The sequence below is a fragment of the Sceloporus undulatus genome, chromosome 5 (assembly GCF_019175285.1).
Source record: "Sceloporus undulatus isolate JIND9_A2432 ecotype Alabama chromosome 5, SceUnd_v1.1, whole genome shotgun sequence".
NCBI lineage: Eukaryota > Metazoa > Chordata > Lepidosauria > Squamata > Phrynosomatidae > Sceloporus > Sceloporus undulatus.
Genome location: NC_056526.1, coordinates 156,725,810 through 156,750,790, shown reverse-complemented (window position 1 = coordinate 156,750,790; position 24,981 = coordinate 156,725,810). Strand labels below are relative to the sequence as shown.

Genomic DNA, 24,981 nt, shown 5'->3' with positions numbered 1-24,981 from the left:
CCATTGGAAACAATGGGGCTCGTGTGCGGCGGCGCGCAGGGCGCAACAGGCGCACACGCCCATTCAATTGAATGGGACACGCTGCCCCTTCTGCCCTGCACGCGCCCCGCGGCTTGAGCGCGTATGCTCAAGGCCGCGTATGGCGCGCCCGCATATGGTGCGGGCGCACTGTATAAAAAATCAGTATATGCCTTAGCAATGAAGGTGGTTCTCCCTAAAGTACCAGGTGATGACTATCTGGAACCAAATAATGCGTGGAGAAAAGAATGAAGGAGAGTAAAAATGAGACAAATAGAGACTGGAAGTGAAGGCTAGTACAATGTAATCCTCTGCGTTCTGTGTCCATTCAATCCCAAACAGTGGTGCTACTAAAAACATTTCACCTCTCAAAGCAAGTTCCTAATACTTTTATTTGTGAATAAGGCTATTGGCCATTTGTGGACAGTTGTTAAAAAATAAAGGGACTATCTAGGATGTCTATTACTGTATTCTGTAGGGAAAGCATTTATTTTCTAATGAGATAAAAAGGAAAGGTCTTCTTCCAGTCTTGCATTGCAGCAGAACTGGTTTTGTGATTGAATGTCCACTGAAGAGGAAACAATGACCATTCCTATATTGCTGGTGATGGTACTTATACAGTGGGACCTCGGTATCCCCAGACTTGCCATCTGCGTATTTGAGCATCCGTGGATGGCAAGCCCACATTCTCCCCAGTGGTGACGCATGCATGCAGCTGTGCCACCATTAGGGACAGTACAACTGAACCCCTCCCTTCCTTCTGTTCCCTCTCCCTCCCTCCCTGCCATCCTTCCTTCCTTGCTGAGGCGTCTGACCCAGGCTTGGCTTCAGAGGTGGAGGCTTAGCCCTGTTTTGGCCAGAGGGAGCTGGCACCAGGGCTTGGGGCTTGGAGCCTGGAAGTCCTGTCCAAAGCCCTGGCTCTGACTGCTTCTGGCCGACAGGCTTCATCCTCTGCCTTAGAAGCTAAGCCCTGGGCAAAAGCCTTGGAGAGCAAGGAAGGAAAGGGGGAAGAAGGGAGGGAGAGAGTATGGAAGGAAGATAGGGAAAAGGGGGGGGGGAGGAGAGAGATGAGGGAGGGACAACGGAAAGAAGGGGGAGGGAGGGAGGACTTCAGTCCCATTGTCCCTAATGGTTGTACGGCCATTAAGGACAAGGGGACTTGAGCATCTGCAGATTTTTGTATCGGTGGAGTCTGGATACCAAGGGCCGACTGTATATGCTTCACTATTTAAGTATACATGTAAAACATTTTAATGTACATTTTTAAGAAAAGGGTATAAATCCCATGGATTCCTTTTCAGATTATAGCACCTATCACATGATTTAGAAAGGTGTTACATTTTTTAAGAGAGCTTTGGGAGATTGCCTTAAACATTGGAAGCAGTGTGATAATATGTAACACTTCTAAGGATGTGTGTTTACATGAATACTGTTTTTCTTATGTTGTAGGTACGATACTTGGATGAAGAGAGACCATTTGCAATTGAACAAGTTACAGGCATGCTATTGGTTAAACTAAAAGAGACATCAGAAAGTGCACTTAAAAAACCTGTAGCAGATTGTGTTATTTCGGTAAGTTGGCATTATGATGTTAAGATACTTATGAACTAACAGCATTATGCATTCCTGGAGCAGATCAAAATGAAAGCTGTTGCTGAAAAGGAAACTCAGTATGTTTCCCTGATTACTACAACTGTTCCTTTTAGTTATTTTAATTGATAATTATCATAGAAGTATGTTAGCAACAGAAGTCTTGATACACTGAGTGTTTGTAAATTATACTGGAAGAGAACATTAGTGTACAATTAAGAATTGGCTTATTTAGTTTGCTGCATTCTCCATGCAGGTACCATAGGGGTGGACCATATTTTGAGAATAGATAAATACAGTAAGATGTTCCATCCTTCATATCTTCAGTTAAAAGGTGCAGCTGATGCAAGAACATCCTGCTTAGAGCTGTGGCTACTCAGTGGGATAGATAGGTTAACAGTCTGACTTTGAGACTGGTCCCTTTGGAACTTGTTCCCAAAGCAGTCCTTAAAATATCTAGTTCTCATGCACTTCACACAAAAGCATATACATCTTGCATATGCCAGGTTAGGACTCCTATCTGTACTGTAGGTTTCCTTTGCTGTTTTTACTGCTGCCATGATTACAGCAAGATGTTTTTTTATGTATTCTGCTCTGTACAGATGGTGAGTGAAATCAAGCTAATCAGACTATATATAGGTACATTAAAAATGCTTTCTGTCCTTCAGATTCAGAAGGGTCCTTTAGCAAGTTGCTGAGACAGACCTTGCCCTCAAGCTTACAATCTAAAGAAAATATGTAGTGGGGAAAAAATAGACATTTAGAAAGAAATAAGCAGATGTGTCAAGCTGCATTACCTTTAGCTATTCTATTCATTGGTTATTGCCTTACCTGCCAAAGAATAACCCATGGATGTGTGGATTGGTCCTCCTGCCATCCAAGAATTAATATTCATGATAAATACCGGCCTCTCATTCTGCTCCCCTCCCCCACCAAACTGTTCATGATTCCTCAACTTCTTCCTTAAAATCCATCTTTTTGTAAGCCTTTGGCATTCACCTCATAACCTAAGCCTGACTTCATGTAACTGAAAGACACCATTTTTTTTATTTTGCTTCTATTCCTGTCCCATTTGTTGAATTTTCTATTGTAAAGCTTTTGTATTTTATAGAGTATCACATGTAAATTGAATTGACGCCTATATAAATCTATCCAATTGGAGTGCCTACTTTCAGAATTTCTTCCCTCATCTGTATTAAGGGAACTTGTCTCATTTCTCTAGTGCAATCCCCTTAGCCTCCCTCAAACCTCCTTTAGGGGATTGGCTTTTGGATGGAAATGAAGGCTTCTGGGGAAATAAGACTCTCACAGTGCAGTGGTAGAAAGATGTTTAGCAGCAGATTTAAAGTTGATGACTGTAGTAATTTAATGTTGTATATCTAACTGTTATATGAATTAGACCATTGTATTGAGATAACCAGTATGTATTAATGGATTTAAATCTGCTTAAATTGAGCATTTACTTTAGCATGGTAAAATTCTCTCAATAAAGTGCATAGAATTTAGCTAGTTAAAATGTACTGGCAAAAAGTGAATATAATGAAGATAATATAATGGAGGAAATTGTTTTTCACAGATACCAAGTTTTTTTACTGATGCTGAGAGAAGATCAGTAATGGCAGCTGCACAAGTAGCAGGCTTAAACTGCCTGAGGCTAATGAATGAAACTACAGCAGGTATGCTTATGATTTAATAAATACTATACACTCATCCCTCATATTTGTGGCTTTGATATTTGCAGATTTTATTATTCATGGATTTGATTGATATGTTCTTTCTAGGAATATCTAGGTCCTCCTCCAGTGCAACTATTTAGTCAACTTTAACTACTGGTTGCACTGAAGACCTAGAGATTCGTAGAGAGAATACTGTACTAGGCATTTGTAGCTCCTCCAGCATAGTTCTGAGATCAATGTCTGTTGGACATTGACCACAGAGTTGCACTGGAGGACCTAGAGATTCCTAAAGAGGTGTCCTCTCAGGTAAAAACACGGTGTTTTGTTATTTGCATTTTTTCTATATTCACGGGGATCTTGTGCCTCTAACCCTAGCGAATATGGAGGGACAAGTGTATAGAATTAATCTTTACTTAAAATCACATTTCCCAGCAGATAAGGTTATAATATCCTGTTGCTTGGGTTGCTCCTCCCATTTGCTTTTAATAGGCAGCACAAAGACTGACCTTATGGTTCCATGTGGGAAGGTCAAGCTCCCCTGAAGGTCAGTCTTTCTCCTGCCTGTGCTCCTAATAGAACTTGTTTTGGGAGTCAGCCACTTTTTCATTGCAACAACTGCTTACCAACGGGCATCCCTGGCCTCCTTTTTTCTTCTCCTCATTCCTCTGCCTTTACCTTTAAAACAAAAAACTCTCTTGTTTCTTTTCCTTCCTACCTACCTTCTCTTACTCCCCTTTCCTCTCATTTGCACAGGAGACTGAAGTGTGCAGATAGAGTAATTAGCAGCATGCTTCAATTCTAGAGGAAATTGCTCACAAGTAAACTACATTAGAGAGTTTCCCCCCAGAATTTTTTGTATCCAATGTAGACTCATAGTCTTACCTATGTCTACTCAAAAATAAATCTTAGCAAGTTTGATAAGGTTTATTCCCACTTAAGTATATGTAGGATTACATATCTAAAGTGTTCCTCAGATTCCAGTTTTAATAAGAACTGCTACTTTACAATGCTTTCAGTAAAAAAAACCCCACAAAAACAAAGATTGAAGGTCAGATGTAATTCTATTTGTTTAACTTGAGATATAAGTTAAAACCATAGATTACATAGTTTAAACATCTAATGCAATTAGAAGAAGCATAATGACAACTGAAATTGTCATTTTAATAATAATAATAATAATAATAATAATAATAATAATAATAATAATAATAATTTATTGGTGAAGATGATTTTTTAGCTAAATCACATATTTTTAAAAAAATTCTTGCCCACAGTTTTTTAAAATACGAAATACCGAGGGTGTTTTTAAACGTTTGAGTGATGTAATAGAGCATCACCACTTCAAAATTATTGAAATACTTTGAAGAGTAATTTTCAAAATTTAATGCTTTGTTGTCTGAGATGCATGGATTTCTCCGTCTTCAAAACAATACTGTGTTCACATACAAGGGAGGTATGTCCAATTATACTAATTATATAAGGTATTTATTTGAAACACTTAACGTTAAAACAGTTTTAGATTCCACATTGCGAAGAATTACAATATTTTAAAGCACCTTGACATGTGAAGCTTCCTAAGTAATTTTGTCTAAAACAGAAATTTACAGCGCTATATAAATAAAGGTTAATAATAATAATAAATCTATGTTTTAATAAAATAAGTTGACACATTTACTGTAGAATCCAGCTTCTCAAGCAGTGGAACCCTTTTGGTTCTTGCAAGGTTGGGAAATATGTGAATGTGGAATATCTTCCTTAATTCTGTGTACATTTTAAAATCAGTTGTAGAACATCGTGGCCAGGCTCAAGTGATGTGCTGCCTCTGGGTCCTACTGTTAATGTCAGATCCCCTGGACCCTGCAGCCTTTCTTGCACCCTAAAAATCTGGTCTGGGGTTGGGAAACCTTTTGGAGCAGTTTTTTGGCCTGAGCACAGGCAGGAAAGGAAGTCTCTGTTGTGCTGATTTTAGATATAAAAGCACACCAAACAATACCTCTTGAGCACTGATAGATCAATTCAGTACTGATAGTATTTAAATCATCAGTGGACACTTTTCAGGGATCAGAGAGCCATTTTTAGTTCTTCTGAGACTGTTGAAGCTTTCGCCATCCTCTACAGCCTCTGTGTTGGGCACCTGGCTTGGGCCCAGAGTACTTGAGGGAACGCCTTCTTCCCTATTGTCCGTCCCGGACACTAAGGTCCTTTGGAAGAAATCTACTACAGTACAGCCAAAAAAAATCTAGGCTAACATCTGTCTCCTAGAGGGCCTTCTCTACTACTGCTCCTAAACTATGGAACGACCTGCCAGAGGAGATCCGTCACATTTCCACTCTGGCAGCTTTTAAGAAACCAATCAAGACGGATCTCTTCCGGCAGGCCTTTCCAACTTAGTTACCCTCTCCAGATATAGAGATATTTGTCCCCTCATCTGTCTATTTTCTCCCGCCAATGTTTCTGCCTATTTTTTGGTTGTTCAATGTTTTTAATGTTTTTAATGTTTTAATATTATTACTGTTTAATTCTGTTTTAGTACTGGGAATGGGGGGTGGTGGTAGGTCTAGGGTTTGATTTTTTAACTCTATTGTAATTTGTTGTATTTTATTGTTGTAACCCACCCGGATTCTTCGTGATTGGGCAGGCTAGAAATAAATCTATTATTATTATTAACTGAAAATGATGTTTCATCATTCCCAAACACCTTTGGAGAGAACTGGTGCCTTTACCCCTGATCTTGCAGTCTGAGTTCTGGGAAATAGCATATTAAATTGCAATCTGACAAGGAAAGGTATTTTGTTTTGTTTTTTCACAGCAGAAAAGGGCAGAACATCCTGTAGAATGGGTTTGCTCCTTCCATTTGTTCCTATTAGTCAGGAATAAGAAAAGAAAATACCTATTTGCCACGAAGGTGCTGGGAGGGTTGGGATGGCTCAAGGGCTACACTGAATCCCCCACAATACCACATGCAGCACTTTGGCTATATGTTCTCCACATCCCACACAGTTTTCATTCCTAATTTAAGTGTAAAATAGCATGTTTCAGAACACATTTTGAAGATGATACATTATTGCAGTGTAAATAATGGGAGGTTTTATATGCTTCTATAATTTCTGTTAGGTTCTGGTAAATTGGATTGTTTTTGAAACAGCATATTCTTTGTACTCTTGCAGTTGCACTCACCTATGGGATTTATAAACAGGATCTGCCAAACCTGGAAGAAAGACCAAGAAATGTAGTTTTTGTAGACCTGGGACACTCTGCATACCAAGTCTCTGTTTGTGCTTTTAACAAAGGAAAATTGAAGGTAAATTAGTGAAGCAGGTTGTAATTCAGAGAAAATCACCGTAGGGAATTGTCACAATTTAGACTGTGTATGAAACCTGTGATTTGTATGTGCACAATAGTTTTTGAAATTTACAACCATTCCTTCTGATTTCTTCACACAGTCTCTTCCTGATTGCATATAAACAACTATGGTTTTGCTTAGTTCTTTATATGACTCTGTGTTTTGAATGACTGGATATGGCATAAGTTAAAATGTTTAATAAAGAAGGCATTACCAGCCCTGGGTAAGGGTGCTGCAAAAATGAGTGGAAACTATAGCTGATAAGTGGGCTGCAAGTTGCCCACCTGTAATCTGAAAACACAAGAAATTTTCCTATAACTTTATTAGCTTGATTGTCATGCCATATTCTTAACTTCACAGGTATTGGCTACTACATTTGACCCATTTTTGGGTGGTAGAAACTTTGATGAGGTTTTGGTGGATTACTTCTGTGAAGAGTTCAGGACTAAGTATAAACTGAATGTGAAAGATAATGCACGTGCACTGCTGCGGTTGTATCAGGAGTGTGAAAAACTGAAGAAGCTAATGAGTGCCAATGCCTCCGATCTTCCCATGAATATAGAATGCTTCATGAATGACATTGATGTCTCTAGTAAGATGAACAGGTATTGTGTTCTGTTCTGTAAAGCTTAAGTAAAATGATAGCTACTTCTTCCTACTTTACATAACTTAGTAATCTCTCTCTCTTAAATAGGGCTCATTTTGAACAGTTGTGTGCATCTCTTCTCAACAGAGTAGAACCTCCTTTGCGAGCAGTGATGGAGCAAGCTAGTAAGTAAATGCTATCTCATCTTTGTTTGCAGCATTTTTCTTCAGGATCTATTTGCCTGTCTTAATAGGTGAACACTTACTGTATGATAGCATTCTACACTTACAATATTCAAGTTATTTATTTATACAGTACCACTGATGTGTGTGACAATTTTCAAAGAACAGGTATGAAAAGTTCTTGCCATCTAAACTAGATGCAGGGATGTGAAAGGAGAACAGTGTAAGTAGAGGTGGCAGACAATTCCAAACATAAGGAACAGCAAGTAAAATGGGTGGAGATGTTTAGCAGGAGACATATAGACAGGTGGAGATGTTGAAGCTGGAAAAGCAAAGCAAAATGTAATTGAAGTGTAGAGAAATAAGGAGGTACAAAGTGGTGGAGGGTTCTAAAGAAGACAGGAAGGATGAATAGGATCTGTGTGAAGGGACAGGCAGTGAAGGCAATTAAGGAAAAGGAATTGCATGGGCAGAGCAAAGACAAACATGAATAATTTTGGCAGCAGAGTGTTCAGTGAATGTGCTTGGATTATGGCGATCTAATAGGAAACCAAAGAAGAGAAAAATTAAATAATCAAGATGAGAAGCATTTAGTGCACTGACAAATGTACTGAAGGAGCAGAGCGCAAAATATGTGCTGTTGTAAAGACAAGAAGTGGTATGATCTAGTAGTGAATTGAATTGAAGACAAAGAAGAGAGAAGTACACTCGTCCCTCCCCATTTGCGGCTTTGACTTTTGTGGCTTTAATTATTCAAGGATTGTATTAATATGTTCTCTCTAAGAATACCTAGGTCCTTCAGTGCAACTCCTTGGTCAACTTTAACCAAAAGTTACCGTGAATGACCTAGTGCTTCCTAGAGAGAACTAGGCATTTCTAGCTCCTCCAGAGCAATTCTATGGTCAGTGTCTGGCAGATGTTGACCACAGAGTTATACTGAAGGACCTAGAGATTCCGAGAGAGGTGTTCTCTCAGGTAAAAACATAGTGTTTTTGTTATTTATGGTTTTCTCACATTCACGGGGGTCCTGTGCCCCTAGCCCAGTGAATGTGGAGGGATGAACATAAAAGAGAAAACTGTACAACAGGATAGATCATGAAATTCTCAGCAGATTGATAAAATGAATGAAGAAATGAAGTTTGATGAGAAAGGTTGGGTATACTGGATTTGAGACTGTCTTGAAACATCCAACAGAAATATCAGAAAGTTTATGGGGACTACAAGATTGAATGATGGTGAATAGGTAGATCTGTGTAATCAGCAAATGATTGGTATGAAAGCAATGGAAAGGGTTAACTATACCAGAATACGAAGTATATAGAGGGAACAGTAGAGGCTTGGTAAAGAAATCTGAGAGATCTCAACAGAGAAGGTACCAACAACTTGTCACATTCAGTTTCTTTTTGGTTTGGGAGGTAAACAGGGTCATTATTGGTTATAATTGGGTCCACAAGGAAATATCAGGGATCTCTGGGTGAAGCTAGGGGTGCATCTGCATTGTAGAAATAATGCAGTTTAACACTACTTTTAAGTGCTATGGCTCTATGCTATGGAAGATTTATAAGGTTTTTAGCTTTCTCTGCCAAAAGGTACTGGTGCCTTACAAAACTACAAATCCCTAGATTCTGTATGATGGGTTATAACTTGAACTAGAATGTGCAAATCAAATGAAATTCAAACAGTAGTCTTAATGTGGGATTCTACCAGGATTCTGCTTATTCCATATTAACCTCTATCACAGTAAGTCAGGACACTGATCCTCATGGGAATATTCTTGCCCTCTGTTTTGTTTTGTTTTTTCAAAAAGTTGTTTAATAGTATGCATATTTTAGGATTTGCCTACGCCTGCTCATACTTCACTTTGATGTTTCAGTGTTGCCATTTCAGCTGCAGAAAGAGAGGAAACCTTAGTCTCTAAGTTGCACATACAGAAAGCCTGTCTGCTGTTATTCCATGTCTTAGGACTGGTTGGTATAGGAGTAAACTCATTTAGATAACTAGCTTCTTGAATTGACGCAGAAGCTAACTGGGCTGTCAGTGCAACCAGCCAGTGGTGTTGCTTTGATTAGAGTTAGGTAGGAACAGTTAGTCCTGTTATTTATGAGTAGGCAGAAAGAGCGCAAAATATTTACTAAGCTCATTTCCAGGAAAAAGACAGTAAATTATTAAAATGTATGTTATGGGCTGCTTGTGTATATTCTAAAGAAACATTGTAAACTTCTTTTTGGTATGTGACAGAGGATTAGCTGGCTTCATTAGTCTACCAGATACATTTTTCTGTTTTCTGCTTCCTGCCCTAATTGCACAGTAGAATGTTTCTCTGAAATGTGGGTTTACAGGGTCTCCTCAGTTTGTGTTGGCAATTGAGTAACAAATATTGTGTGAGTGCTGCTTAAAGAAACGTGTTATAAAAGAGTTTAAAGTTGGTCAGTTCTTTCATGGTAACATCAATAGGGTGCTTAGTGACTGTGGGTGAGCCTAGTCTAGGTAATAATGCATGCTTTTGGCTATAGCTGTACACAAAAGTATGAATCTGTATGATTGTCCATTCTGGCATTCATAAAATGACCATGACGTAAACCCATGGTATCTATCCTTTGAAATATGACCACAGGCAGCCATCAATGCCATTTACAATTTTTATATAAATATTGTGGCAGTAGTGTAAATTTATGTTTTCTTGATCTACTGTGAAATAATATATATGCAATGATTGATAGCCGTATAATTTCTGAGACACCTTGGAGGCAAAATACTCCCAGTTGAAACACATCTCTTCTTTGAATAGGAAGAAAAGTGTTGGTTTTGCTTACTGCCTCTGTGTATGTGCCATAAGACCAATGTGTGGCATAATATATGTTAACTGCCACTGTACCATAACTGTTGGTATCCCTTTTATCTGCCTTTTGTCACCTGAAGAAGAACCAGTAGCTGTCCATCTGCGCTCTTGCCTTGTCCTTCTGAGATTCTGCTTTTGTGGAAATCAGACTCAGAAGGAAGGAGGGCAGTGGCTTTCTGGCATCATGTTCACCTCACTACTTTGTTCATCACTGCCACTTTTGCATAATGATGGGGTCTCAGTAGATGCTTCCATATGCTAAATGTTGAGGCTGTTTTCTCGCTGGATGGTTTTGGGATGTTTGCCTATTGTACCAAAACAGTTGGTTATGCTCGGGCCTAGAAACAGATTTGCCACAGACATGTAGATAGTAGAGGAAATCCCAAAAAGGACATCTTGGTCCTCCCTGAGCAATTCAGATACAAATACAAACCTCTCAAACACTACATTATGTTTTCCCTCATTTATAGAAATAAACTCTCTTGTCTCCTAGAACTACAGCGTGAAGATATATACAGTATAGAAATAGTAGGTGGAGCAACTCGAATCCCATCCGTGAAAGATCAGATATGTAAATTCTTCTGTAAAGATATAAGTACCACACTAAATGCAGATGAAGCTGTTGCAAGGGGCTGTGCTTTACAGGTGAGTTTGCTTAGTGTTATTATGTTGGTTAGCAACATTACTCAATATTTCTGAGAGTTGTAATTTGATTTGCTCATGAGTTTTGTTATGTGGGTTTTGGTACAACAAATCCTTAATTTTTTGTGGATTTTTCAGGCTATGTGGCCGTGTTCTGGAAGAGTTTTATTCCTGTCGTTTCACCGGCAACTGTGGCTGGCATCTTCGTCAGGAATAAAACTCTTCCAGAACATGGCCATATAGCCCAAAAAAACCACAAAAACCTCTGGATGCCAGCCATGAAAGTCTGCAACTTCAAATCCTTCTTAAGACCTTATCACTGTAATGTGTGTAATTAAGATGTAGTTGGATAATGGTTAATAAAATGAATGCAAATTTGCCAGTTACATGACTAATTGATTTTTTTTCTCCTTTGCAGTGTGCAATTCTTTCTCCAGCATTTAAAGTCCGTGAATTTTCCATCACAGATGTTGTCCCTTACTCAATTACTCTGAGGTGGCAGTCTTCTTATGAAGAAGGAACAGGGTAAGAATTTTGAGATGAAAGGGCATATAAGAGCACCAACTATGCAGTTGAGTTTATAATGTCAGTAAATTGTAACATCAGTTGTGATATCTTGGCCCCTAATGTTAGTGATAACAATTTCTGGGAGACCAGCAAAGATTCCTGTCAAAGGGGTTGAAACAGATGGGCCAAATAATGCTGGTTCAAACTGCTTTAAAGGTGCGGTATTTAGATGACACATATCTCCAAAGTAAGTAGAAACTTGGTTGAAGCCATGCTCGGTGGCTAAAAACCAAAGCAAAAAGAACCCGAGATATTGCAATTAGCCTGGCAAATGCACACCTTCAACCCTGCATATAAATTCCTTGATGCCAGAGCGGTTCTAAAGGACTGATCCATGCTAATCCTAAAGCTGCATCTAAACACACCGGTACAGATGCCCATGTAAAAAGGATGGAGCCAGGTGACTGCAAAAAAATTGAAAGTGTGCCACTTCTAATGGATATAACTATAACATATAGAAGCCAAACAGTCCTAGAGGGGGCATGGGGTAAAGGGAGCATGGGGTGAAGGGTGCCTATGATTGTGCTTTGCCAGTGTTTTACGGGGCACAATAATGCTTCGATACCCTGTGCTGGTGGAGGATTGCAGATGCAACTGTGTGGCCAATCAAAGGGGCAGCTATCCAGTGGGATGGCATCTAGGCAGTAGGCAGTCACCAGTGGTATTTTTGTGTGGCAGTGTTCCTGCATGGTGAGGAGGTGGCAAAAAAATTGCCCAGCAGCACAGCTTGATGCCGTTCCATGCGATTAGGCTGTGTTTATTCAGACCACCTTGGGAGTAGCCTGTGCAGACCACTTGGTTTCGAACTGCTTGTGGAAAATGCAAGTTTGAGCTGCTTTTTCCTGCCTGTCTGTTCCACCTCAAAAATCTCCCAGCTTTTTCTCCCTACTGCTCTCCTAAGATACAGAATAGCTAGGCAGAGGTTATAGTTGGAATGTAGCTACCAAAAGATTAAGATAACACAAAAATAAAAAATCTTATGTTCTTGATTTTAATTGATGCTTCACAGTGTGTGCATCTTTGTAATGGAAAGGTACGATGCGATCAAGGTTAAGATTTGGCCTGTCATTTTCAGCTTTGAAATAACGTTGATAATCAATTGATATGATTTATTTGGTTAATTTCTTGTATTTCTTGTATTGTGGCTGTTCATTCCTTGTGATTTAATTGCTAATCCTGTTGCGTTTTAACTGTCGTTTTTTCCCCTGTAGTGAATGTGAAGTATTCAGCAAAAACCATGCTGCTCCATTTTCAAAAGTTATTACTTTCCATAAGAAAGAGCCTTTTGAGTTGGAAGCATTTTATACGCATCCACATGATGTTCCTTATCCTGATACAAGAATAGGTAAAATGTTTCTTTATGTTTTGAACATAATGTCTTTTGAATACAAGGGAGCTCTTGCCTTAAACAAGACTGTTCATGTAACAGTTAGGAAATTACAGAAATTAATATTGAATATTTGCTCCTCATCAGCAGTGCTTTTGGTTACAACTTTTGGTGTGTCTGGGGGTGAATTTTCTGTCTCTGGAGCTGCAAATACTACCAAAAATGTCAATTAAAAAAAACTCGCTCCGTCAGCAACAACCCCAAAGTTGAAGTGGTTAGAAATTTGTTTTGGGTTTTAAAAGGAGTGCAAGGGAAGCTCTGTAACCTATTTAAAATGTGAACTGCCAGAAAAAGAATAGTCTGGCAGTGTCAGTGTCCACAAAAGCAGCAGTGTGTCTTCATGAGCTAGAAGTGTAAACTAGAGGTTGCCAGTTGTTAATGCCTACATGTTTTTATACCTGTGTTTGTAAACTTGGCCAGTTACTTGGTAACTAAATGTAGAGAATAAAAAATGAAAAATTCTCTTAGTGTGTTTGGTGCAAGAAACAAATGGCAGCTGTGTGCTTTATATTGCTTAGGTCATTTTGTTATTCAGAACGTTGGACCCCAGCATGATGGTGACAATTCAAAAGTGAAGGTTAAAGTTCGTGTTAATATTCATGGAATTTTCAGTGTGGCTAATGCATCTGTAATAGAGAAACAAAGTACAGATAATGATCCTGGAGATGCAGCTATGGACACAGATTTATCATGTAAGAATCAAAGCAAAGATGAACTGGTAAGTAAAACCATAAGCTGTTACTGATATTGAGTGTCAGCAATAACTTTGCAAGAGTTATATCAGAGAGGGGGGGAAATCTGGGGAAGCATTTTTAAAAATCATAATGTACACTTATCGAATTTCAATTTTGATAGTACTCTTAGCTTATTGATATTTCAGAAACATATTCTTTTATCTTATTGTTTTCTTCAACTCCTTCTCTATCCACTTTTAATTGTATTTCTTTTTGCCTTTTAGTCATTGACTTTTTCTTCTCCTAATTTCCCTATAAATGTATAGTTTATAACTCTGGAAACGTTAACTGAATTAGTTTACCATTTTTGTTTCTTTGACCATCTTACCAAAGGAAATGTTGCCTCCAAAAAAGCAGGAACAGCCTAATTTAAAACAAACCAACAAACCATGTACATTGGTATTTGGTTTGTATTACATTTGTTTCCCCAAATAGATTTTAATCTGCAGATTTTTACAGTGTCTCCTTTTGCCTTCTTAAACGTTCATAAATTTTTACAGTGGAACCTTATTATACGCGGGGGATCCGTTCCGGTTCCCTCCGCATATAAAAAAATCTGCCTATGCTCGAGCCCCATTGTTTCCAATGCGGCTCATGCGCGGCGGCGCGGTGGCGTGCAAGGCACAACGGGTGCGCACGCCCTATGCTCAAAGCCGCCTATAAAAAGACCGCGTATGCGGAGGCGCCACTGTATATGTCTAAGTAAAATATTAACACCAGTCTGTCTATATTTGAAGTATGTAACAACCTTGAATATCCAAGAGAAATTACTTATTATTTCTCTCGTTTCAAAGATAAGAGCAACGTGAACTGTGGTTCTGGATAAGGAATATTATGGAAAGAAAAATATTCTGTTCAATGCAAAGGCAGCACTTTAATGACTAAGAATTGTTTTCCATGGAAAACGTATTAATTACATTGTTTTTACTATGATGTTTGTCAGCAATTACCTTTCATAATTGAGGATGAATCCCTCGACACTGAGGACGAGGTTTGTTTAAACTATACCAGTCAGTAGGCGTAAAATAGCAAAGTTAATTCTCCCCTCTGCATTTTTGTTCCTTTTCTGAGTAAAAAAATTGGGTAACAAATACTGTACTGATGTACACTCATCCCTCCTAATTCATGGGGAATCCGTTCTGGACACACACCCCAGGAATCAGAAATATTGCAGATATTCAAGCTCCATTGGTTATAATGAGGGTACATGCCCCATTTTGTCCCTCCCTACTTGCCATCCTTGAAGGACCAAAACCGCAGCTCCCAAGTTCACGAATGGGGAGGGACAAGTGTATAATCATTTCAGAAAAGGAAGGTCTTAAGAACTGCAGTAGATATGTATGTCAAAAGTAGAATACCATTAGTTTTTGTGCATTTTAATAATGTGTTCTTTGTATCTAAATATACTATAAAATAACTTGACACATCAATAAAAGTACAGTGTCTAGATCAAGAGAAGTAAAAGTGCCTCTGTATTCTGCTTTGGTCAGGCCCCACCTGGAATATTGTGTCCAGTTCTGGGCACTGCAATTCAGAAAGGACATTGAGAAACTGGAGTGTGTCCAAAGGAGGGTGACTAAAATGGTGAAGGGTCTGGAAACCATGTCCTACGAGTAATGACTTAGGGAGCTGGGGATGTTTAGCCTGGAGAAGAGGAAGGTTTTACAGAAGGGTTGATGAATTATGCTAGGCCCTGTTTAAATATTTGACGGATGTCATATTGAGGAAGGAGCACAGCTTGTTTTCTGCTGCTCCAAAACAGGACCTGGAAACAATGATGCAAGCTCTAGTGAAAACAGATTCCACCTCAGCAGTCAGAGGAACTTCCTGACAGTAAGGGCTGTTTGACAGTGGAACAAACTCCCTCGGAGTGTGGTGGAGTCCCCCTCCTTGGAGGTCTTTAAGCAGAGGCTGGATGGCCATCTGTCGGAGATGCTTTGATTGAGAGTTCCTGCATGACAGGGGGTTGGACTGGATGGCCCTTGTGGTCTCTTCCAAGTCTATGATTCTATGACACTGTACATTCTTACCAAATCTAGTCCAGTTGTTGGGTTTACACCTAGATGTTAAATTAAGCATACTATGAGACCATTGTGGATACACAAACTGAGTAAAACCATTCAAAAATACTTAGCAATTTAAGCATTAGGATTGTTTACATGGCAAGAATGTTGTACTGCCCCTAAGCTTTACATTACTATGTGAGTGTTGTGTATTAGATCACAGGCTTGTGAGCCTACTTCCAGCTATGCTGGTTTCCCCAGTTTTGTTTTCCCACTGTTCACCTGCTTATCATTGTAGCTGCACTTAAGTCTTCATATTGTGATCTCTACTTCAGTATGGTAGACATAGCTTTCCTCAGTTTCGTTGTGTATTTCTGGATTGCATTGTAAAAGGTTCTTCAATATTATGTTTGAAGAGATTGGGTAAGGATAGATGTAACCTATAATTAGTATTCTGTTTCTAAACTACACAATTAAATCTCATATATTACAACAATTATGGAACTGGATACTTACCTTCATCTGAGCTTAGTTGCTTTCAAATTAGTGTGGTTTTGCATGATATTTTCCAATATTTCAAGAGTACATATAGTTGTCTACAATATCCTTTCCTTTCCTTTCCTTGACTGAGGGAAGGAAGGCTTGAGAATTCTTGACTAATGCAGTTACCATAATTGTAAGTGTTTTAAAATGGGAGGAAGGGGATCTACAAAAAGTACATGGGACAGCATTTTGGTTTCTACCCCTGTAATTTATCTATAATGTGTCTGTTAATAAAAAGCTTCATATTGTTAACTAGGAAAAAAACCTGTGCAAAAGTTTAGTATGGAATTATTATTTTTTTTCTTTTTATAGGCTAAAATGCACGTTGATCAGGATGATGGTCATCACAAGGACCAAACTGACCAGCACAATCAAGCGGAAGAGGAAGGTGATCATATAGGAGCTGAAGGAAAGGTCAGTATGGAATAGATGTAAAGACAGGCTAATAGACCTCAAATCATAAGATAGAGTTGACTGTCTTGTCATATTGCTGAGAACTATTTAAACAAGACCCACATACTAGTCTGTCTTCCATAACTTGCTTGTCTATAGGCTTGAATTTTAAAATCTTGGTGTTTCATTAAGCCCACATTCAAGGCCTAATAGGCTTCATTTTTCTTCTGCCATGAATTAAGTGTATCTTGGGCAGTATACAGACCACCCAAAAAGAGCGGTCTATCTGTGCCTTGTTTTGTTGCATGAGGGAGCTGCAGTGGACAAACCGCACGGCACCCTCATGCAGCAAAAAAGAACCCTTAAAAAGCGGGTTCTTTGGCACGTTTGTGATGCTGCAGTGTGCCAATGGCGTACTTGCGGGGTCACAATGACGCCGGGACATGCGGACACTAAGCATCCATTGCATCAGAATGGACGGTGCGCCCTCGGCCAACACCTAGCACGTGATGGTGCGCCACAAAGGCTCATCTGAAGAGGCCCTTGCACAGCTTCTGTAGATATTGAAGTGCTGACTGTTTTTTGGTTACTACTCTAAAGTATTTCCAAGTCGATTTTCTTTTCAAGCAGTTCTTAAAAGTAGTCTCTTCCCTCTACTTTTATGCATTATGCAAAAAAAAAAAAAGTTAAATAGCACTTTTCTCCTTTTGTGATTTTTCCCCATTTTAAAACAATCAAGAAATTGAAATTGTTAAGAACTGAAAACAAACTTGTGGAGTTTAAAATGGCAAAGAATATTAGTAATAAAGTCTAACCTGAAGAAATTGCAGCATAGCCTCAGAAATTGCAACAATACAAAAAGTATTCCCTTGAATCATTCTTTGTCACTAGATTTGTGAATCAAATATTCTGAAATGCTAAGAGTTAATTTTATTGTGTCATTGTGCAGACTGCTTCAGGAGACAAGCTTGATACAAATCAATCCAATAAAGCTAAAGCAAAAATCAAGAGTATTGATCTGCCCATCCAGGTTAACCTGTACAGACAAGTGGGACAAGACCTTATTAATTGCTACATTGAAAATGAGGTATGGAACAGAGAGGTATTCTAATGGCATGACTGTGAAATTATAGTTGAAATCGTAGTTTAAAAGAAACAAGAAGAAGAAGAGAGAAAAGAAGGTGGACAGAATTCATGAGTGCAGAACTTATTTTGTGTTTTATTAGAACTTTGAGATCTAGCAATTGAAGTCTGCAAAAGACATACATAAAGAATTGAAGAATGCTGAACCCAAGAATTTTTGAGTTCTAGAGCCAAACATGTCTTCCATACAAAAATCCACTTTGGTTCCTCCAACCATCTCTTTCCTTATTTTCAGCAGTTTGATTTAGTCTAGGAAAGGTAAGGGGGATGTATTTGTGTATACAGTGGCCCCTTCCTATACGCGAGGGTCCGTTCTGGATCCCCTGCATATGGGAAAACTCGAGTGTAGTTAAATCCCATTCTTTTCTATGGCAGCATGTTCCCATGTGTGGTGCCGCACAGGTGCCTATGGTGCCCGCACTATTTTGTCCACCACGGCTTGCCTTATGCATAAGCTCAAATCCGCGTAAGGCAAGCCTGCGTATGGTGCGGACACACTGTATGCGTCTCTTTGTTGAACAATCAGCATTAAGAAATATTTGTCAGTTCATTAACAATCTGCAAAAGATCCCAGTCTGCCTTCTGCCTTGTTGTTAACTGTCTTCAAGTTGATCTCAGCAAATGGCAACCCTGTGAACAAGATACCTTTAAAACAGCCCTATCCTCAACAGCTCTGCTCAGGTGTTTATTAAATCAATCCATCTCGTATACAGTCTATTATTATTATTCTTTTTTCTAGTGAGCCATGCCGTCTCATGATATGGCTGAAGTACGACAGTCTTAATCTAGTCATCTTGCCTTCTAGAGATAGTTCAGGCTTGATTTGTTTGAAGACCCATTTGTTTGTCCTTTTAGCTGTCCATGGTATCCACAGCACTCTTCTCCAGCACCGCATATTAAATCTTAGCCGTTTTCTTCACCATCCAGCTATCACACCCATATATAGTGATGGGAAATACGATGGTATGGCCAATGCTAACTTTGGTATTCAGTTGAATATCTTTGCACTTCAGGATCTTGTCTAGGTCTTTCATAGCTGTCCTTACCACTCCTGGTTAGCTTCTGATTTTTTGGCTGCAAACTCTATTCTGAAAGTGATATGAGAAATCTTGAACTATTTAAATTTCCTTGTCTTCTGCACTGAGTTTTTGTAAATCCTTTGTCATCTTTTTTTTCCCCTTAATGTTCAACAGAAAGCCTGCCCTAGCACTTTCTTTGACTTTCTTTAGTAATTATATCTGGTGATATGATGGCATCTGCATATTTTAGATTGTTGATATTCCTTTATCCCATCTTCATCCTCCTTCCTCTGGGGTCTAAACCTGCCCTGTGTTTGATATTTTTAGCATACAAGTTGATCAAATAGGGTGATAGAACTCAGCCTTCCCTGAACCCCGTTTCTGAATGAGAACTATTCTGTTTCTCAATCTGTTCAGATAGAAACATCAGGATAACCAAATGTAGAGGAACATCTAATTCTCTAAGAGTAATCTATTGCTTTTTGTTATTTATAGAGTCAAAGGCTTTGCTATAGTCTATAAAGCACATGCTGACTTTCTTGAGGAATTCTCTAGTGTATTCCATTATCCAATGTAAGTTTGCAGTGTGATCCCTAGTGCCTCTTCCTTTCTTGAAACCAGCTTACTTGCACCTCTAGAATTTCTCCCTCCATACCTTGTAATGATCATTGCTGTGTAATTTTGAGCATGACTTTGCTTACATGGGAAATGAATGCAATGATCCTGTAGTTACTGCAATCTTTTGTGCCTCATTTTTGGGGACTAGGAATGTATATTGATCATTTCCAGTCTGTGGCCCACTTTTTTGTTTTCCGTATTTGCTGGCAGATTTTAATTACAGTGGAATCTTATTATACGCGGGGGATCCGTTCCGGATCCCTCCGCGTATAAAAAATCCGCCTATGCTCGAGCCCCATTGTTTCCAATGGGGCTCGTGCGCGGCGGCACATGAGGCGCAACGGGTGCACACGCCCATTCAATTGAATGGGATGCGCCGCCCCGCGCGCGCCGGCGGCTTTGAGCGCCTATGCTCAAAGCCGCCTATAAAAAGACCGCGTATGCGAAGGCACCACTGTAATTCCTTCCAATTGCTCTGTGTGCATCTTTCACCTCACTTTGCAAAACAGTGATGAATAGATTGTTGGCCTTGCCAAACTCAAATGAAGCTCTTCTGTTTCATTTTTTTCCCTATAATATTTTATTTTTCTGTATTTCATACTTTTTGCATTCCAATCACCTGTGATTAATAAGAAATCCTGTTTTGGTGTATTATCAGTTTCTTCTAGGGTGCCAGTATAGAATCTCACAGTTACTTTTTCCTGTGCCTCTGTGGTTAGCACATAAACTTAGGTTAAGGTTATGGGTTTTCCTTAAAGTCTTTTTAACATGATTTAATCTGACTTTAATTATATCCTTTGATTGATTTTGTTACCTTTCTCTTCCCTGTTAATGCCACCCTGTTTCTTCTTGTTTCTTCTTTGTCTTTCCTGAGTAGAACATTATCTTACGCTATCTGACTCAAAATGTCGCATTTCTGGCCATTTGGTTTGCTCACCCCAAGTATTGCCATCTTTTTACATTCCATTTCTTGTTTTACTGTGTCTAGCTTCCCTTCACTCATAATTCAGACATTTTTTGTTTTTGAACACATCTGCTGCTTCTGCCTATCCTTTTTATAAATTATCAGTAAATAAATGAAATTCAGCATATTGTAGCATTTTTAAAAACAGATTGTGTATCCTTTATCAAAAATGTTGGGGGACAGAAGTATTTTGGATTTTTTTCAAATTTTGGAATATTTCCACATATATGAGATTCCTTAGAGATGGAATCTAAACAAAAAAATCATGTATGTTTCCTATACACCTTATATCCATAGTCTGAAGATAATTTTATACAGTATTTTAAAATATTTTTTTTTTGCATGAAACAAAATTTGTGTATATTGAGCCATCAAAAAGCAAAGGTGTCAATATCTCAGCCACCTATGAAAGAGGTTTTGGATTTTGAAGCATTTTGGATAAGGGATACTTAACCTGCAATGTTAAGTTTGCTATTGTGGAGGATTCTCAGAATCGAAGTTGAAAAGATAAACGTATTTCTCCATGCAAGATGTGTAACATTTAAATGGTAAAATAAATATGCATGTATGATTTAAATTTACTATAAGAATTTGGTATTCTTACAGGGAAAGATGATAATGCAAGACAAGTTGGAAAAGGAGAAAAATGATGCTAAAAATGCTGTTGAAGAATATGTGTATGATCTGAGAGACAAACTATGTGGTGTCTATGAAAAATTCATCACAGAAGATGTAAGAACCTTCATGCTTCTATAATGAGAAATCCATTCAATTAGCAATAGTATTAATAGTATTTAATCAGAGACCACTGAAGTAGACAAAATGCATTGGGTGGTTCTGGATTTAGTCATAGATCATTCAGATCAATGAGGTTTAACTAAAGGTAGAAGCAACTGAGTGTATTTAAGAGACCTGAAGTATTGCAGTTGACGTTGTCACACTAAATAATGCACAGGCCAAATCTTATTAATGTACACTTGTGTTCTGTGGTATAATTTCCATATCCACTAGAATTGTCACTAGAATTAGAAGTTTTCGCCCTCCACTGCAGCTCTCTTTGGCGTGCAAATGCTATTTCAGAGAGATTACCAGTTCTCTGGAGCAGGTTCAGGGTGGGGGGGTTACAAGACAAAACAGGATTTTTAGTGACTGAGAATTACATCTGAGGCTGTAGTCAAATGAAACCATTTTAGTTGATTAAATGGTTAACAGATAATTTCATTGATTGATTAAATATAAACAAATGACTTCAGCAAATGTTGCTATGTATTGAGTATATAGTGGAGCCAGGGCTTACAGAGTCAAGTCTTCAGGATGTTTTAATTAAAAGGGATAATGGTGATGTTTACCACCTCCTCAGAAATCCTGTTCCCTTTGAGTCACAGTTCTCAAAATTGGGGGAGGAGGTTCCCAGGAATATATAAATTATTTTGTACATTCTGTGAACACTTAAGGATATGTTTTTGAAATATGGGAGTATACTGTAACTTGGAATTTAAAAATCCTCCAAGAATTTAATCTTTAATATATTATTTTGTAGTAATTGTTAGAATACAATCCTTGTAGTAAATTAGTGTGTCCTTCCACCAGTTTAATTATTCAAAGTTTCATTATTCCCTTTTAATTGGTTTTTACATTTCCTATTTCTGTACTTCTTGGGAGTACCCACATGATGCTAACCATTGGCTTTTTAAAATCACTGGTTTATTAACCATTTCTGGAATTTGTTGACAAAAGAAATAAATTGGTGTGTGTCCTTTTGTATGAGTATAGATTTAAGTGTGCTGCTTTGCAACTGCACTGCAGTACAGTACTTAAGTATAGATTAAACTGAATTAGGAAGATATTTCTGAGAGAAGCTTAAGTGGAATTACAGCCTTCCTACACAACTTGACTAATTAATCATAAGACTTAATTTACTTAGCTATATTCCCTGCTCTGTCTTTCAGATTCTGGATGGATTATGCAAACAAAAAGAATGTAGAAAATATGAAAGGTTACCTTAAAATCAAGAGCATGGTAACCTCAAAATACCTGTAACAAACAAAGTTCCATTTCTGTGACCTATTACTCTACCTTACCAGAGGTTTAGGGAACTTGTGGTCTTCTACATGTTGTTAAACTCCAGCTGTAACCCTTTCCCACTTAGCTTGGGAATGTTGTCATTGGAAGGATACCAGTTCCCTACTCCTGCTTTGAAAATACTCATGGGTTTTGTTAACTCAATTAGCATTCCATGTTCTCTTTTTAATAGATGTAGTGGCTTAAAGTCCTATTTCTAGCATTTCAATCTCTATTATTGTTGTAGAAGGAAGCTGTTTTCCTCTCTACCAGTGTAGAAATTGGAATTTGTTACAGAAGGTGTCTTGTTACAGTAATATATATTAATTTAAATATAAATCAGGTGTCTGATAATTTCAGCTCCCCAGATATGATCAAGATTGCAGATCCCATCATCCATAGCAAATGCAGATGAGGGTAAAGAATGCTGGGAGTTGAAGTCTAACATCTAGAACACCACATTTTATCCACTCTTTTGGAAGTCATACTTTGTTGTTAGCTGCCTTTCAGTCCCTATATCAGAAGAAAAATGGAATAATAATACATAGCCACCTTCTGCCATTTTCATTCATTCAAAATGACAAGATTTCATATGTTCTTTTGCTATTTTGTACTGCTTTATAGGATTCAAGAAAGATAACTTTAATGTTGGAGGATACAGAAAACTGGCTTTATGAAGATGGAGAAGATCAACCAAAGCATGTATATGTGGAAAAGCTTCAGGAAATGAAAGTAAGCCCAGCGATCATAGAATTATAATTCTTGAATTTTTTTTTTCATGGTTACTCTGACTCACAAATCTGCTCTTGTGCAGCCCATCTTTGAAAACATCTGGAACTAAACTGTCTTTATAGTCATAGCAAACACATTTCTATACCTCTTACCAGTTAACTAGCACTCCCTAAGTGGTTTACAGTGTGTGAGCCAATTTCCCCCAACAAGCTGGGTACTCATTTTACCAACCTATGAAAGGATGGAAGTCTGAATGGGCCTTGCCGCCCTGGGATCGAACTCGGTCTTGTGGCTGCAGTACTGGCTTTTACCACTGTGCCACCGAGGACTTTTTGTATGTCGCGCCCTCCACCACACATGCTATTACCCATTCCCATTTAAGCCAAAACAGACGGGTGTAAAAATGCACAGCATTTGAAAGCTACACTCTTAGCAGTTTAAAAAGCCTGATGGCACAAAAGTATTTTTACCTCCTGCCAAAGGGAGAGCAGGGATGGGGCTATCCTGGTTTTTCTAGGAAGGGAGTTCCAGAACCTGGGAGCAGCCACCGAGAAGGCTCTTTTCCCTTTTCCCACCAAACAAGCCTGAGAGCATGGTGGGACAGAGAGAAGGTCCTTTCTGGACAGATTTGACATTCTAGTAGGCTCATAGAAGGAGATACCATCCTTCAAATAACATGGATCCAAGCTGTATAGAGCTTTATAAATCAAAACCAGCACTTTGTAGACTTGTAGCCAGTGGAGCTGTTGCAACAAGGGATTCGTGTGCCTTCCTATAGGACATGAAACACCTGCCACTCAAGCCAGTAGGTTAGTAATTTCCCATATGTATGAATCACAGATCCTTCCTTGAGGATCTTAAAATTCACATGAAAATATGTGTGTCAGTGGTACACTTTTGTACACTCCAAGTCTTACTTTCCCCAGCATTCTCATCTGCTGGTCATGACTTTTTCAAAAGTGTTTAAACTCCTCTTGCTCCAGCATTTTAATCTTCAAACTCCTCTTGCTTCAGCATGAAGTTTACCCTAGTCCTCCAACAACACATGAAAAAGCCATTTAAACTGCTTGGATACTGTCATGTAAGACTGCTGAAAAGGGAAGTGATAGTCCTGATAACTGTGACTTTGGTATGCAGAGCAAGTGTGTTGGGAGTGTGTCACTGCAACTACATTTTTTGCAGTGCCATTCTAACCACAGGCCTGAACAGACAGGCCAAAATAAAGCTGCTTCAGGTCACTTTTGGAGATATGCTGTTTCAATGATACATGCATCTTAAGAGGCCAGGAGCTATGCCAAAGCTGCACTCTAGTCCTTAGGCCTGGAGCATGGCTTTGGTGCAGCTTCCGGCCTCTTAGGATATATGCAGCATTTAAACAGCATAACTACAAAGTGACCCGAAGTAGCTTTATTTTGGCCTGTCTGTTCAGGCCCAACAACACTATAAAAAGTAACTGTCTTTTGTACCAAAAGTACTCTCTGCATTCTGTTTTGTCATAGGATATCCTATGTTCACACATATCCTTTGACAAAGCAGAATGCAGAGAGCACTCATGCTTTTCCACCAGAAAATAAAGTCCTTCACCTCATCCAAATTGAGGTTTCTGAGAAAGGTCACTAACAGCCATTTGTTTGGTGTTTTCTAGCTCTCAATTCCCTGATGAAACATTGGGTTGTACTAGATCAGAGATGAGCATGCTCCAGAACATGGAGGGCACAATTGTTAGTTTCTTTGGAACTGCAGTGCTCTGTTGTGGCCACCATTTTGGTTGGCTAGAAGTGACATCACATCACTCCCCATTGCCTTTTGAGTGGTTTTGTGGGTGTTGTTTGTGTTTTAGAATGGGGGGGGGTTCCCTATAATAGCATATTTATTTGGTCTTACTAGTGCTGTTATAAGATCAATTTTCCTGTCTTCCTTTGCAGGGTAAATAGTCTTGTT

The 24,981-nt window shown here is 38.7% G+C and overlaps 1 protein-coding gene across 5 annotated transcripts in view; it reads left to right on the top strand.

The window, feature by feature from the left end:
• The window catches only part of HSPA4L (heat shock protein family A (Hsp70) member 4 like), a 42,834-nt gene that overhangs the window by 12,874 nt on the left and 4,979 nt on the right, over positions 1–24,981 (top strand). For 3 of the 5 annotated variants that reach the window (XM_042467070.1, XM_042467067.1, XM_042467068.1), the window contains 13 exons: positions 1,468–1,590; positions 3,185–3,284; positions 6,452–6,585; positions 6,988–7,232; positions 7,322–7,398; positions 10,728–10,879; positions 11,295–11,401; positions 12,655–12,788; positions 13,349–13,548; positions 16,423–16,524; positions 17,453–17,590; positions 20,854–20,979; positions 22,933–23,040. In XM_042467070.1, the coding sequence (XP_042323004.1) occupies positions 1,468–1,590; positions 3,185–3,284; positions 6,452–6,585; positions 6,988–7,232; positions 7,322–7,398; positions 10,728–10,879; positions 11,295–11,401; positions 12,655–12,788; positions 13,349–13,548; positions 16,423–16,524; positions 17,453–17,590; positions 20,854–20,979; positions 22,933–23,040 (1,746 nt within the window). Of the gene's footprint in view, positions 1–1,467; positions 1,591–3,184; positions 3,285–4,670; positions 4,738–6,451; positions 6,586–6,987; positions 7,233–7,321; positions 7,399–10,727; positions 10,880–11,294; positions 11,402–12,654; positions 12,789–13,348; positions 13,549–16,422; positions 16,525–17,452; positions 17,591–20,853; positions 20,980–22,932; positions 23,041–24,981 lie in introns of those variants that run through there. The other 2 variants (XM_042467069.1, XM_042467072.1) reach the window with 2 other exon arrangements.